Source organism: Macaca nemestrina, chromosome 13 (genome assembly GCF_043159975.1).
Source record: "Macaca nemestrina isolate mMacNem1 chromosome 13, mMacNem.hap1, whole genome shotgun sequence".
In the NCBI taxonomy this organism is placed as follows: domain Eukaryota; kingdom Metazoa; phylum Chordata; class Mammalia; order Primates; family Cercopithecidae; genus Macaca; species Macaca nemestrina.
Window position 1 is genome coordinate 69,334,404 of NC_092137.1, and position 16,584 is coordinate 69,350,987.

General features: G+C 41.6%; 1 protein-coding gene across 3 annotated transcripts in view; it reads left to right on the forward strand.

The window, feature by feature from the left end:
- The window catches only part of LOC105465199 (ANTXR cell adhesion molecule 1), a 239,376-nt gene that overhangs the window by 64,735 nt on the left and 158,057 nt on the right, over positions 1-16,584 (forward strand). For all 3 annotated transcript variants that reach the window (XM_011713474.2, XM_071076840.1, XM_071076839.1), the window contains exons 8-9: positions 223-303; positions 13,398-13,458. In XM_011713474.2, coding sequence (XP_011711776.2) covers positions 223-303; positions 13,398-13,458 — 142 coding nt within the window. The remainder of the gene's footprint in view (positions 1-222; positions 304-13,397; positions 13,459-16,584) is intronic.

Sequence of the window (16,584 nt, forward strand, 5' to 3'; positions counted from 1 at the left end):
TGTAAAAGCTGGAGCCAACCCTGGGCCTGCTCCAGAGAGGCCACTGGTGAGCTTGTTATTACTGATGGCTTTTCAGGGCAGCCCCTGAGCCCAAGTGAAGGCCTCATATTCCCCTGGGTTCTGAATATAACTAGAGCTTCTTAGCCCCAACGGCTTTCCTAAATTTTCCACATCCAAGCCTAACAGTCTCCCCATGTGTTTGTGTATTTGCTGTGTTCTCAGCTGGCCCGGATTGCGGACAGTAAGGATCATGTGTTTCCTGTGAATGACGGCTTTCAGGCTCTGCAAGGCATCATCCACTCAGTAAGTAGAGCTCTTGCTCTGAGACTGGACATTCAGGCACCTTCTGTCTCCAATCTGCTGTTAATACCCGAATTCCATCTCTCCAAGCCTGGTGTTTTTCTGCTTGAGAGAACATCATTTCTTCCTATATCTTTGTGTCTGCCACGTCCCATCTCTCCCTTCTGCCTTTCACACATGTCTTTTCTCAATTGTACCCTACAATGGAAAATTAACAATTGAAAGGGGCACTGCTCTGGCAGTGAGCCAAGCTTCAGGAGGCCCTCTCCGTTCTAACTGGGCAGACTGTGGCTGGTGGTTTACGCTTGACCACCTCAGCTTTCCCACTGTGACTGAACGCAAGCTGCCTTCAGAGCACTTGTAGGCTGGACTTACATCACTTGGCCATTGGATGCACTTTAGACCAGGTTGTCCATTGAAGTCATCTGCAGAGATTTAAAAAGCACTGCTACCTGGGCATCTGATCTGGGGTGCGGCCTGGACCTCAAGAGTTTTTTTAAATCTCCCCAGGTGATTTTAATGTTGAGACAAGGTTGAGAACCACTGCTTTAGAACTATAATCCCCAAATACATGGGCTCCAGTGCTGTCCAGGGTTTGCACAGTCACCAGTCCTCCTTCACACATAGGTGATTTTCTACACACCTTTTCCTGAATGGTAAACAGGACACTGGCTTCCAGGGCCTCTATTCTCCACCTCCCCCACACAGGCAAGGCCCTTGGTGCAACTGGAATATTGGCTGCTGCTGTCTTAAAGCCTCAGCCAGCAGGTCAGTATGCGTGCTGCACCCGCAATGATGTTCAGATGCTCTGCAGCCTCCACCTTTTAGGTTTTGTGACCAGGTAGGCATCTGTGATCTTCATTGGAAGCTTACCAGCCTCCAGACTTGGGGTCCAGGATGCAAATTTGGAGCTCAGGGGGTCGCCTTCCTCTTAAGGTGTCGAGGGGGTCTTGATCCAGGGGTTACCGGCCAGGGGCTCAGCATCTGCCAACCCTCCCAGACCAACCCAGGAAACTTCCAGCATGGCTGTGCCTCCATGCTGCTCTCCCTTCAAGGTTTGCTAGGAGCTCCAGCAGAGTGGAATGCAGAGTGAGTAGTAAGAAGCTTAGAGTCTGGCAACCCAGAGTTTCACTGGCCCACATGCTTAACACTTACAGGTCCTTGGACATTTCTTGTTGGAAACAGGGACTGATGATGGCTTATATCCTTGTTTGAGGATTACAAGGATCACTGGTGAAAATTCCTAATATTTTTCCAGACACATAATAGGCACTCAAAGCATATGAATTATTGCCTCTTCTACTTCCCTTCCCCATCATATGAGGGATATTATGTCAGCTTCCCTTGATTCCCTAAACATTCTTGAATAGGCGTAAAAATCATTTGAGAATTATGTTTTCAATACCTATTCCCAAGAGATTCTATTGCATTGAGTTTCAGGTGGATCCAAGGGATCCATATATTTCAAATCTGCTTTAAAAAAAAAAAAAAAAAAGGTGCCCCAGGTATGCTTTTAGAACATTGACATATCTGACCTTAAGCATACAGAATTGTGAAAAATCATCCCACCTTAGGTTGGGAATTTCTATCTTAATTATGTTCCGATGACAGTTGTTTTATTCAAGAAGTGCTTGTTTGCAAAGAATATATGCCTACTCAGACTATCTTAACCAGAAAGTGGAAATTATTGATAGCATAGAGAATTATCAGACCCAATTATTGGTCCACAGGTGAAGGACCCTTACTCTAAATCATTTCTGGGGTCACTGTGGCATACGTGACAGTGTAAGCAACAAGAACTACGATAACCATGTAAAACAACAACCCAAGGGATGCAAAACATGATTAATGGCAGGACTAGGGGCCAATCATGGATCCTTAAGAAGCTCAGAGGTGGATTACTCTGGACAGGAGTCCTCATGAGAAGGCGGGGCAGACCTGAATCATTGAAAGACCAGGGAAAGGTGATGGGTAGCACCAAAGGAAAGATATTATGACCTCAGCCTAGAGGCTGGAAGACAGAAAGGCCTATTCAGGGGTCAGTAATAATAACACCTGTCTATCTGGTGGGACAGTTTGGGTAAAGGAGTCAGGAGTAATGGAAAACAAGCCTCAACATTGGGTTGAAATCAGATTAACACGAGCCTTGAAGGGGTTTTGCCTCTAACCTACAGGCAGTGGGTGTAATTACTGAAACAAGTTAAGAAAATAATCTGATGGCAGTGCTTGTGTACATAGGAGGGAGACTGGGGATACCCAGAGACTGTAGGCCAATTAGGAGGCAATAGTCCTGCCTTAAGATGGCTAGATTCTGAAAAAGGACAACTCTTACCTGTTCAAACGTCCTCATGAGCCGTGTGCCTAACTCCACGTGTTGTTTCCCACACAGATGACGGGACTCTTTTTGTATGAATAAATCAGTGTTGTCCTTGAATACACCAGCCTTAGCAACTCACCCAAGCTCAACATGAGCCCACATGTTTGTATAACTTCCTCCATCCCCAAATGGAAATAACTGCAAAGATCTTTAAGAAATTTTAGCAAAACCATCATTCAAAATAGGAAGAAAACTAATTTGAGACTTCAGTCTCCAGACTTTCAGCTGAATGATAACATTCTTGCGAGCTTTTATCTGTGAGTTATGCTAGTGGTTTTGATCCTTCCAGTACTGGAAACCCATGTTTACGGCAGTTGTTCATTCAGAAACAGGGACAAGTAGAGAGAGCTCATCTTTCTCAAATCAGACAGAAATAATTATGGCCTAAAAGTTGGCTAAATATTTTTTAAGAAGTAGATTCATTTCCCCTTTTGGATACTGAAAAGAAAACTCTCCGTTTTCCCCCCCATTTGAAGCTTCTATCCCAGCTTGTTCCCATGGATGTTGTTTTGTGGCTGGTTATTTTCTCATAATAAAGTAGGACTGGGCTTAATTATCCAAAATAAGATTGCAGAGCAGCTTCTGATAAGCTCAAATTCTTCACAAAGTTTTCTGCCCGTAATGCCCATATTTTTAAACCTTAAATTAATATGCAGGGACTAGTATTCATTTATACATCAAATACTCATTGAAAACGTTTTATGGCAGGCTCTGACCATTCAGTAAAACAACTAAAGCAGGTAGAGGTTCTGTCCTGGTAGAGTTTACAATCCAGTGGGAGAGACACATTCAAAACAAGTAAATAAATAAATATGTGGAATTAAAATTGTGATAACTGGAATAAAAGAAATAACATGGCCATGAGATTAAGAGTAAAAGGGTTGACAAAGAACCCAGGTTCCTTTGAAGAGATGAACTGAAGGACGCAATGGAGGCATCCATTGGAAGGGCATGGATAGAATGTTCTTGGCAGAGCATGGCCCAGGACAGTGCATAGGAGAATGAAAGACCAATGCTTAAAGTGAAGAATGGCAGAAGACGAAAAGAAGAAGCAGGTAGAAGCTAAATCAAAGGACAATAGGAAACTATAGCTAGATATAGAGTCTGATGGTAGAGCAATCAGGCTTGAAATCAAGACTCAGGAAATCTAGACATCATGACACTCAGAATCAATAGCATTTCGGCCTTTGAAGAAGAAAACCAACTCTGACTTGAACATGTTCTCTCTATCAGCTCCTCTACCAGGCACTTGACCACCACTCTCTGAAGAAGGATTAATTATCCCCCTTTTATAGGTGAGGAAACTGAGGTGCAAGAAGGTTGGAGAAACTGCCCCCAGGTCTGCCCTCTCATAATGATGGAGTGGGGAATTTGAACTCAGCTCTGGTTCCAGAGATTCTGCTCTTTCCATGGCATTTAGCCATGAATGTCTGAGGAAATGGAAAATCACCAGTGGATTACCAGGAGCCAGTTGCCCAGGGCTTGGATTCATCAAATCCCCAGATCCTCTGCTTCCTCAATCTGATGGTCATGTTTTGATCTTTTCACTGTTCTTCAATCCTGCCTCCTTCAAGAGGAAGTACTTATGTGTCAAATTTTTTCAAAACGTTCCCGCTTGTTTTCCATTTTAGTTTCTTAACTGAGAGAGATAGGAAAAGGGCAGAAGGAAATTAACAGCTGTAGAGAACTTGCCTTGGAACGAGACATTGTCCCTTTTTCCCATATAATATGATTTCATTTAAAAATCGTAACAATGCTGCAAAGTACATATTCCTATTCTGATTTTACAGATGAAGAAACTGAAGCTTAGATAACCTGCCCAAGACCACACAGCCCTAAGGGGAAAGCAGGGTTAGAACCTGCTTTTTCCTTGACTCTAGAGCCCATGATTTTTCCTACCTCTATTCTCTTAGGAAGGTAAAAATAATCAAAACCACCATTTAGTAAGTTCTTACTATGTGCCGGGTACTGTGCAAATCATTTCACATAATCATCTCCTTGAATCTTCACAGGTACCATTTGATATAGAAATCATTACCCCATTTATAGAAGAAGATACTAAAAGTTCAGAGAGATTCACTAACTTGTCCAAGGCCACACAGCACAGTGAATAGTGATCCCGAATAGACTCAAGTCTTTCTAATGCCCACGATGTGAATGCCCACTGTGCTCTACTGAACAATGCAGGCAGGCCAGGAAGCAGCCCCATTTCTGAGAGGAAGACACTGAGGACCAAAAAAGTGAACTGGCTTGACAGAGGCAAGACCAGAATCCATGTGGCCTGATCCGAATACACTGTGGATGGGCAGGGGAGCACTTTGCCTTTTACTACCAGGTGGAGAACACCTTCAGAAATCATTACTGCCCAACAGATGAAGTACCATTGTCCTGGGAAGCTGGAGAATTGACACAGACTGAAAGGAACATCTCCCCTTCCACACTTGCACAGGACTCTGAGCACCATGACAGTTTTCCCACTCGCTTCTGCAGAATACGGTGATAAAATTACAAGAAGTCTGGATGGTTGGAAGATTGTAGCCCTTTAAGCCAGTAACACTGTAAAGGAAGAAACTATTCCTGTGCCTTCTCATATTGTGGCTTCTTCAGGGAATTTCCACTGACCGCAACTGGTGAATTTAGCACCAGCCCTCTAGCAAAAATGTGAAGCAAAGGTCCAGCAAGGCTCCTGGGTCTTTGTTTGCCTTTTCAAAAATGCTTCAGGCAGTGAAACAGGAACCTGCATGAAAGCTGGGTTCAGATAACACTGAAATGGGTCAGCAACTTTGAATCCCAACACTTGGCCTTCTTACCACGATGCCAGCTCCTCCTCCCAGCTATCCCCACTTGGTGTGCAATTGAGGGTAGTGCTTGAAACCAAGGACACTGAAAAGGACAGCCCATAGTTGCTGGCACCAAGCCATCTCCATTTAGGAGAATTTCCCTAGGATAAATATTTAAGCCGACACTGGGCTTCCTATTAAGCAGAGTGAGTCAGCACATAGAGCTTTCTGCATGTTTGGTCAACAGTAAACAACAAGCATTGAGCAAACACACTATATTTGCAAGGATTTCTCGCAAGCTGTGGCATGACCATCCTTGCTATCGGGGAAACTGGGAGATCAACGGAACCGAGGAATCAATCTATTCCATGGTATATATAAATTTATTTTATGTATGAAAACCAGATCCTGGCTGATTTGTCCCTTCCACTCATGGGAAGCAATGTAACCCCCTAATCTGACCCAGGCCCTAACAAAGCTGTGATAAAAGGCGAAATCTGTCTTCCAGGCTTGCCTCCCAGCTACTCTTCCAAGACCCCAGCAAGACTGCAAAGGGTTTTCCTGTGATCAAAATTCATGTCACATTCCCAAAGTCCTAGAAAGTGCCTGCCTTATTGAACCAATCCCTTTTCCAGCGCTAGTAGATGGGGAGGCACATTTCAGCAGCAGCAGCTCTTCTCATAAATTAGGCAACCTCCTTGCCTTCCTTCACCCCATCTGAATCTTGTCCAAAGGCACCCTTCAGTCTTCCCATCTCTACAAAAGCCTGCCCTGCTCTCTCCTCCTCCATGAGCTCTCCCTGCCTTGGACTCCAGTAGCACCAATTGTTGAAAGCTCTTACTTGGCATGTGGGATCTGTTCCATGCCGTCCGCCATTCCTCCTGGTCACATGCTAAGTTGTGCAATCTCAAAGACTGCCCTGTGTGTCATATTTCCCATGATATCCAGCACTGTGCTTTGCATATTTATTAATTATAAAGCAACCCAGAGTACCATACAGCTTTTGTGACCCAGGGAAGACCTACACTGCACAACAAGAGGGCAGTCTGTGGCTGTTTCTTGTAAAATCCCCTCAGCCCCTCCCCTCCCCTCTCTTCCAAGATTGCGTCTGTAAAACATGGCATTCTGGGCACCATTCACATTAGCAGGCTGGGATACAAAACATAAATAGAATCAATTGTAATTTCAGTAGTGGGCAGAAAATCTTTTTTTAAAAAAATCGTTTGCCTCAGCAGTCATTAATTAGACTCAGATTTTGCAGACACTCAGGCCAGGCATTTCTCCTCCACTGTTATTTCTATTCAGCTTATTAAAAAGTCCAAATTGAACAAGAATTCCCAGAGCTTGAAGAGGCTACAAAGATTGCAGAGGGGCATGTTCAGTTAATCCTCAGATCATTCCCATTCTTCCTGCAGCCGCTCCTCCTATATCAAGGAATCTGCTGAAACCCACTGTAAAAGCAACAGCAGAATTTTAGAACGAAATCAGCTCCCAGGAAGGGCCACTCACTTTTCCAGTCTGCTCATCTTATTAAATAAACCACATTTTGGAGTTCCCAGCTCTCTGAGCTTTTCTCCTGCAAACATGAGAGGAAAGTGGTTTAGTGGGGAAACAAATGAATTTCCTCACTTTTAGAGCTTTGTTTATCCTACACTCCTTCGGATCAGATTCTCATTGAGTGTGAAACTAACAGAGTAGCATCTATTTGAGTGGGGTGCCCTCCCTCAGACAAAAACTTTGGTGTGTTTTAAGAATAAGCTTTATTGTTTAAGATACACAAACTGCTTCAAAGTGTGTTTTCTTGCATGTAAGAGTGGTATAATGTATTTGGTATAGTGTATTAGTGTACATAAAATCATATATGAATCCCAGAAATATGTGTGTATAATATTCCACATTTATATTTGTAAAGATTTTTTTTTAGAGATGGGGTCTTGCTATGTTGCCCAGGCTGGTCTCAAATTCCTAGCCCCAAGCAATTCTCTCACCTTCGCCTCCCAAAATGCTGGACTTACAGGCATGAGCCACTGCACCTGGCCATATTCCATTTTTATTTAAAGTCGTACTCTATAGAACTGACGAGGATCTGGGATAACGTCCATGGTTAACAATATGTGTACCTATTAAAGTGTGGAGCAGAATGCAGTTAGAAAAGGCACTTTTTAAACATTTTATTAATTAGAGATTAAATCATTTCAAAATTCATGGGGACAACATTGACAATCCTGAAGATGTGTTTGAGCCAGTTGTGTGTCCCAAGCTGCCTGGCTGTCCCCAGGCTTATCTAACATGCTTTCTGCCATCAGCTATAATAACGCGTGTGGCCCTTCTGTGGGTGGCTGAGCCCCACCCTCCAACCACAGGTCTCTATGTTTTTCCCAAGTAAAGGTGTTGAGGCCTTTACAAAGCTGCCAACCTAATACAGGTGATTATGATATACCTACAACATTATTTTTTTTAAGGTAAGCAATGTTTTAAAAACGAGGTGTTGAAATTGGCCTCTTGGGAAGGCAGCAAGTCCCCAAAGATGGTGGTGCTTAATCAGACAAGGGGAGTATTACAAGATGCAGAATATGGCCTTGTATTCAGAAGACCCTGAGGTTACACTTATGGGGGAAAGGGAGATTAATACATAATATGCTATAATGCCAGTTTATTAAGATGTGCAGGAAGTGTGTCATTTATTCAATTATTCATCCAATATTTATTTAATGCCTACTATGTGCCAGGCTACTCATCGTGAGTATAATAAGGGGTAAAAACAAACCCAATCCTTCTCCTTGTAGAGTTTATAATCTAAGAAGACAGTGACCAAATAAAAAAAAAAAAAACTGTAAATTATAAACTAGGATAAGTTATCTAAAGGATGGTAGTTGACATTAAAATGTGCATGGATATAGAGATATTTCATTGGTCAAATCACCAGCACTTAGGTGGCAGAACTCATATTGGATTTGGAGAGTGACAGAGACAGCAAAGTTAAGTTCAATGTTCAGGTTTTTGTCTTAGAGAACTGAACAGATGTAAGTGGTCAGTAGATGGTTAACCATCCTTGGCACCAGCATACTTCAAGCCCCATACATCTTTAAACCAGAATTTACCCTTTACAACAAATAAGACACCAAGGAACATGCTCTGAAAGACTTTCTGAAATATGTGTGAAAGCAAAAGGCACCTATACCGTGAATGGATAAAAGAGGTTGGTCCATTATAAACACACAAAAAAGTCCTCCAACAGGAAATGGCCAAGTAAATAAAGATTGGTTGTTTATTGAAGCAAGAGGCAGAGCAAGTAGAAAAAATTATGCTGTGCCTATGATAAGGGAGGGTTTCCTTATAACTCTGTGCAGATATTCACAGTTCTATAAAGGTTCTTGCGAAAATTCTGCATGAACTTAGAATTCATGAAAAAGGACATTAGATTTTTAAAATTTGAAAAAAATAAACTCTTATATACAACCCAGACTGGCCCACAATGGATTTCACTTTAAATATATCAAACAGCTCCTGTAACTTGGCAAAGTTCTTGTACATCTGCTGCTTCTCTTACCCGTCCTCCCACCCATAATCCAATGAGATGTACAAAAGTAAACTTACCAGAAACAACACATTACAATTATTTAGCTCTTTATGGATTTCAAACATACTTTTCCATCTATTTTCTCTTTGAAATCTGTTCAAACGTTGGCAGAAAAATAGCATTCACCTTGGTTCCGTTTTTGTCAGCAAATATGATTAAGCAGAAGGCCAGTGGTGGGCGATGGGGTTTAAGCACATGTGAACCACGGTCCATGCCCAAAAGTAGCAGCAGTAGCAATAATAATGACAAAGGAATAGTTACCAGCAACTGTTGTTTGAATACATGCCAGACATTCTCTTAGTGCTTTACTGTCAAGGCCGTTTTGCCCACTTTTCTTGGTGACTTATTTTCAAAAGGTGCTCATGCTGGCTGGTGACCCAAGGGTTGTTAACTATCTGTGGATCAATCACATCTGTCTAGTTCTGTCTATAAGACAAAAACCTTGTCAGTTTTCCTTGATCTCACGGTCTCCCTCACTGTCCAATCCAATATGAATTTTATTACTTAAATCTGATTGATTTTACCAATAAAATATCTCTGCATTCATGACTGTTATTTTATTTAACCATCATACAGCCCTTTGAAGTTGGTGTTTTTCTTATCCCATTTTACAGCAGAGGAAACTGAGATTTGGAGGTTTGATAACTTGTCCAAGTCCACATGGCCAGTAAGTGATGGGACTTGGATTTGAATATAAACCCATTCAGAGTCCAAGTCTGTCTTCTCAGTCTCCAGAGCCTAAGTTCTCGATAGTAATAGCTACCATTAGTTGATTACTTATCAGGTTTTAGGCACTGTGCTATGGGCTCTGCCTGTGTGAACTCATTTCATCTTCCAAACACAACAACTTTATGCTAGTACTTCAGGTAGATACTATTGTTATCCCACCTTTATAGAGAGGAAACAGGGACTCAGGTTATGGAACATGTCCAAGGTCACACAGCTCATGAGTGAGTTGACCTCAGCTATTTGATTCCAGATTCCAAGCTATTACTCAGGATACTAAACTGCTTTCCAAAATTGGGGTTCAGAAAAGTTAAGGGATTTATAAAGGAGCATAGGTCAGGTAAATACGGACCAGGGCCAAGACCCAACTCCTCACGTAGGATTATAGTTGAGGCATGCAGTGATCTTATCCCTCTCTCCTCTGCAGATCAATCATACCCTCACCTCAAAGGCTCTTACCTCTAACATCAGCCCTACCCTGTGTGAGTCTCTTCCACTGCATCTAGTGATTTCCCATCAACGATTCCCCAGTGTTGTGTCTACATCTCTGCCATGGCTACCACTGCCTGGGCCTCCCCACTCCCACACAGTCTCCAGTCCCTGAGCTGATCTGCTGTCTGCTACAGTTCAGACAGGCTGATTACCATACAGTCTTGGCTGCTAAGAACCAAGAGAACCCTTCAAATCCACCAACTGCCATTGTGACTTCCTACCTTTTGAGACCAGACCTTTCAAATGAGTAGGAGTCTCAGTCCCAGACAAATCCTGCCCATCCCCCTCACTGATAAATTTTACTCTATTGGCTGTGTTGCATCCTTCCAGATGTTTTAAGTTAAGATTGGGAAAGCAGTGTTTTTACTGGATTGCTTGGCTGACATTTTTTGGCCCTCCATACACCCCTTAGATTTATCAGCTAACTGCAGACACTTTGAGAGAATAATACAGCATGTGTTTATTATGACAACCCCTGTCAGTGTGCCTTTGTGGTCAAAGACCCACGGATGGTTCCTTTACCAATCCCTGGTTAAGGATCAGAGTTGGTTCAAAAAGGTTGGTTGAAACTCAGATGGGTGAAAATGTCATGTGTGTGTTTGGGGAATGAGGACAGGACTAGTCCAAAACTCTTTTTAGTTCTTGGACTGTTTTGAAGTCTTTAGTTGTGGATGATAAAATGATTTATTAGGAGATGTCAAATGCCTGAGGAATTTTATTTAAAACATCAAAAAACAGCTTCATGTTATTTTAATATCACTGTTTAATAAGTTTCCCCCTCTGGGCTAGCTCTGTTTCTCAAATGTGGGCTGTCTGGAGACTTGTGCCTGAGGACAAGTCAAAGGGAGTGGCTTCCTCCCTCAATCACGGCAACCACTGGCTGAAGTACCCCATCAAACGGGAAGAGCCCAATAGCAGCAAGTTTGGGGGTGGGCGAATGGACAATCTTCACAATTCAGGCAGGGCAGTCTGGGATGAGTCACAGGATGCTAGCAAGCCCCAGTCCTAGGATGGTGCTACATGCACAAGAGACCAAAAAGACTAGATCAACCGTAAGACACTGGGGAAGCCAGCAGGGAAACACAGGTGCCCAGGATATATCCTTGGGGTCCTTGATCCCAAGTTAGACTGACAATGAGTGGAAAGCAGGAGCTCAGTGTTTGACCCCAGATGCCCAGAGCAGGTGTATGAGGACCGCTGACTCTAACAGAGATGGGCAAGGGACATGGGAGTCCGGAACATTCCCTTCATGCTACAGTCAGGGCAGAGGGAGGAACTGAGGCTGTACCTGTGTCTGGGGTGGGTGGAGGTGGCTAGGTAGGCCAGAGGCTGAGGAAATGAGGCAGAAGCTGAAGGAACAAATTACTTCCAACTGCAGAGTCAGGAGAATGCTGCAAACAAATAAGGGAATCGAAGTACAAAAATGCCATGAAGTTCTACAGAGTGAAGGAAAAGTAGCCAGAAAATCTGAATTTTAGGATTGTCAAGGAGAAATGTTGTTTTTGGTGACATTCAGGTACATAGAGTTACCTAAAATACATGATGGGGAGATAACCTATCTCAATAAATGCATATTAATATTTTCTTAAGCATGTTTGTTCATTTTCTTTCGCAATGCTTCTCTATAAGGATGCCCAGATTTCTCTCTGGAATGGGTAAATATGATCTCTTCTGAGAAAGTGATTTGTTTTCATTGCACAGATAGAGAAAGCTCATAAATATTGGCTGTCCTTTTCGTTTGCTACTAGAAAGCCTGGAACTAAGTCCGCTGTAGCAAGGAAATAAGCTCCTCACAGCAGATTTTTTCTATGCTATTCTCACTTCTTGCATCATCTTCCCTTTATTTTCCCTTTAGTCAGCCCCACATTGTCATTTATTCTCTTTCATTTGTGTCTTAGGATGTATCACTTAAGCTGGAACAAAGACGCATATGTAAATAAATACAACAATGCAAATAAATGGGCATTTCCCAATGCTAAAAGATGCTGTCTTCTTTCACAGACTTTAAGTTTTATAATCATATCATCAGTTGTTTTAACAAATGCCCTTTTCATGAATAGAGAAAGGGTTTCCTTCAGCCCTCTAAACCATCTCAAATTCCAAATTAAGTAAAGATACTGCATTTAGTTGGTAAATTAACTCAATGTCTTATACATGTTTAGAATACTTGATTCAAATTCTAGAATCAATATTCTCAAGGTAGGATTTGTAAATGGTGGAGAGAAACTTAGGCGCTACCGGTGAGAAACCCTGCTCTAGCCAGCAAAAGTCTTCATTATTAACTCCTGTGAAGTCACAGGGCTCCCCCGACTCTCCACTCAACCCTGTAAGATTCATTTGTGGACAAGTGTACATTTCCATTTAAATGAGTCTCAGGAGGTCTTCCTGAAGAGTGAGGCACAAGTGCCCCCTTCTAAGCTCACATTTTCCAGACTTTTCAAGCAAAAAAGGAACTCTCAGTCATCTGACTAGGCAGCTCCTGTGGAGAGTTGACCATCTCCATCCTGTCTCTCCAGCTCTATCTAGCATCACTCTTTTTTTTTCTATTTTTCAAGCTGCCTTTGTTCCAGTTCAAGAAGTCTATGTACTTTTTCCTTCTCACCTTTACTCACACCATTCCCTGCATGGACCCTAACCCTCCCCTAACCCACTCCCTTTCATTTGAGTCCCACCCTCAGCTCCCAGCTCTTCCGTGAAGCCTTTCCTAGCATACCTGCCCCAGCATCTCCTCCATAAACTCTGCAGTTCCTACGGTCTACTCTTGCACCTTTTCACCTGCAACATGAGTGGCCACTGGCATTTATCATTTCCAGTGTTAAGTCCCATTTCCACAACCCTATGTTAAACCTCTGCAAAAACTAGGATTGGCGTAGCATAGGCTCAGTAAATACCTATCAAAAGAGCAAATGAATGAATAATTCTTAGGGCTTTTAGGACACCCAACAGCATCTAGCACAATCTGGCTTAATAAATGTTTGGCATTGGTACTAGTCAAGATGTTAGACTCCTCCCACCCCCATCCCCACTGCAACCAAATGTCCTTGAACCTTCCTATCTCTATCTCAGTAGCTAAAAGCAAAACCCTAATTCTATCTTTGAACAAAATAAGCTGTTCATTGACTTTTATTTCCTCTCCTCCTAGATTTTGAAGAAGTCCTGCATCGAAATTCTAGCAGCTGAACCATCCACCATATGTGCAGGAGGTAAATTGAAATGAAATGCTAATTGCTTTCAGACAATTTATGATATTTTGAGTTCCAGTCACATATGTACTTCATTGGTGGTGGGGTGGGAAAGAGGAACAGGAAGGGGGAGGGTGAAAAGAGGAGTTGAAATTGCTAACCAAATTTGCTCCAAGGAAAAAAGGAAAGAAGGAAGCCACATGTCAGTTGTTTGAAAGTTAAAAAAAAAAAAAAAAATCTGTCCAAATTATCGTCTTTCACTGGGCGTGGCACCTCACACCTGTAATCCCAGCACTTTGGGAGGCCAAGGCAGGCAGAGCCCTTGAGGTCAGGACTTGAGGTCAGCAGGACTTGAGGTCTGACCTCATGGCAGACAGAGCACTGGAGGTCAGCACTTGAGGTCAGGAGACCAGCCTGGCCAACATGGTTAAACCCTGTCCCTACTAAAAATACAAAAAATTGACCAGGTGTAGTGGCACTCATCTGTAATCTCAGCTACTCGGGAGGCTGAGGCAGGAGAATCTCTTGAACCTGGGAGGCAGAGGTTGCAGTGAGCCGAGATCACACCACCGTACTCCAGCCTGGGCAACAGAGCAAGACGCCGTCTCAAAAAAAAGAAAAAATTTATCTTCTTTCATGGGACCTAATTAGAAGGGAATTGTTAGAAATACTGGATTCTTACACTGAATACTGAGTGACTACCAACACCCTACCTCTGGATAGAAATGGAATCACCTCTCTTTTTCATGAGGCCCTGCAGGTACCAGACAATCATGGTGGTCATAGGCCACACTGGAAATACTGTTATACTTCAGTTTTTAGGTGGATGCTGGCCTTCTCACACAGTTAGTATATTTATCTTAACTGTTTAATCTGCCAGTCCTCACACAATGGTAGTGGATGGCTCTGGTTGTCCCTGTAGAGAGCCATATAGTTTTGTCATTAATAAGGAAGTCTCTATTTAAAGAATCAGCCTTCTTCGAGTCACAAGTTTTTCTCTAAATGATCAAAATCAGGGTCATGCTCTGTTTCATATTTAACGGACTGCTTAAAACTTCAACCATGTTGGCGCTTCTCATATAATTCTTGACAGGTTCCCCATCACTCTTCTTTCATTCATTCGAAAAGTATTCTTAAGTGCCTGCTGCATGCCAGGCACTGTGCAAGGTGCTGGAGATACAGGAAGGAAAAACTCTGTATGAGTTCCTGTCCCCCAGAAACTTGCATCTTTCATCATTGAGAGTTTATTGTTGATATCACCTTTTCAGCCTCCCAAAATACAGTGCCAGTTATTAATTTACCAACAGAAAATATGTCATACAACCTGATAAGGTAGGACGCATTAAAGGAAGAACTTTCAGGCCTCTTCAAACACTACACATGTCAATGTTTATGGCATATTTTACTGGTATAAATGAGGGAACTCCTTAAGGATTTTATTCCAGCTTCTGGGCTATATTTTAGAATAATTGAAAGACTTTCGGGGAGTTAGATGCACTAAAAAATTGGTGCCAGCAGCAAAACATCAAGTATATATGTAAAGATATAAAGTTGTTATCAATACTTAGTAGCTAGTTATGTACATACATAAATATACAGCATGCATACATAAATACGTATGTACATACATAAATGCATACATACGTAAAGTTGTTAGCAAAATACTTGGTGACTGACTATTCAGAAATATGTACTAATTTCCCAAAGAAAGGCAATCCCAAAAGATTACCCACTGACCTTTAGATAAATTGCTACCTGACCACACAGATGGCAGGGGTTAATGTGATTGCCACAGAGGTAGATCGGTGAGAATCTCTTTAAGAATTCAGAAATCTTACCTAGGCAAATTTGACAAAAACATATGACCACATGAATGCAGCGCCAGGGCTTCGTAAGGGGCCTGTGCAGTGAGGAGCCTCAGTTAGGCTTCATGAGCCTCAACGTAAATTCACCTCTGGGTTCTGTGTGCTTCAGGTAGAGGAATTGAGTAGGATATTTGATTAATTAAATCTCATGCTGTGTGTGTGGGTTGTTTTATAAACATACATTTTATGGTTCTGTAATTTTAAAACAATTAGAAAATAAGGGAGTTCCTTAACTGTGCAATTACTGCATTCATGAAGAAAACCCAGACTTTGAGTTTAGCAATCTAATTGGATGTGTTGTGCAACCTTGGAATGAATCAGAAAGTCTAAAGACAATGAACACAGTTTCTGTTAATTCACTAGTATAATGAATTCCCTCCCTGTAGGCTCCTTAAAGATAGAGAAGGAACCTTATTTCTCTCTACTTCTCACTGCCTAGCAGAGTACCCGGCACTTACTAGGTGGCCGATAAATGTTGACTAAATGTCTTGATTCATGTATTCATTAAAAAAAAAATGCCACTGATATTTGCCTATTTGGCCCTTATTAACTCCTTTCACCAACCATAAGAAGTTAACATACCTTTGAACTGCAACTAAAATAAGCAAAATCTAAAATTAATAGACAAAGGTAGAGTAAGACCAAAGTAAAAGGAAAAATCTCCACCACTTAGACAATGGAAAATTGCCTTTGTAAGTAATTTTAACCTCAAAAAGTAAACAATACCCCTTATATACCATTAAGGTGTTCAAGACAATAAAAACACCACCTAAACTACACAAAAATGACACAGAAATACCAGGGTCCGATCATATCATATCAGCATCTGATCATATCAAATTCATAGATTTCAAAGTTTCTCATCAAGTGAAATAGAAAAATAAATGAATTAAGAATTAAAAGATAATATTGGGAAAGCTAAGGAAAATACAAGAAACAAATACACAATCCACTAATAAATTTAAACAAAGCAATTCAACAGATAAATTATTCCAAGTGTTGTTTATTTGGTAGAACCAATCAAATAGACAAATCTGGTAAATCCAATCTAAGAAATCTTTCTTTAGATTTTCTTAAAATCTCTGGCTTATGTGCAATATTACATATTTTATAAACAATAGTTATCTATATCAGAGTAAACTATCCAATCATATTATCTTTATTTCTTATAAAGAAAAAATTAAAACAAGACACAATGATGAAAGCTAGAACTAGATCTTGAAAAAGGCAAGCTCCCATCTCTCAAATTCGAGTCATAAGGGTTTAAACATGCTGATTACAG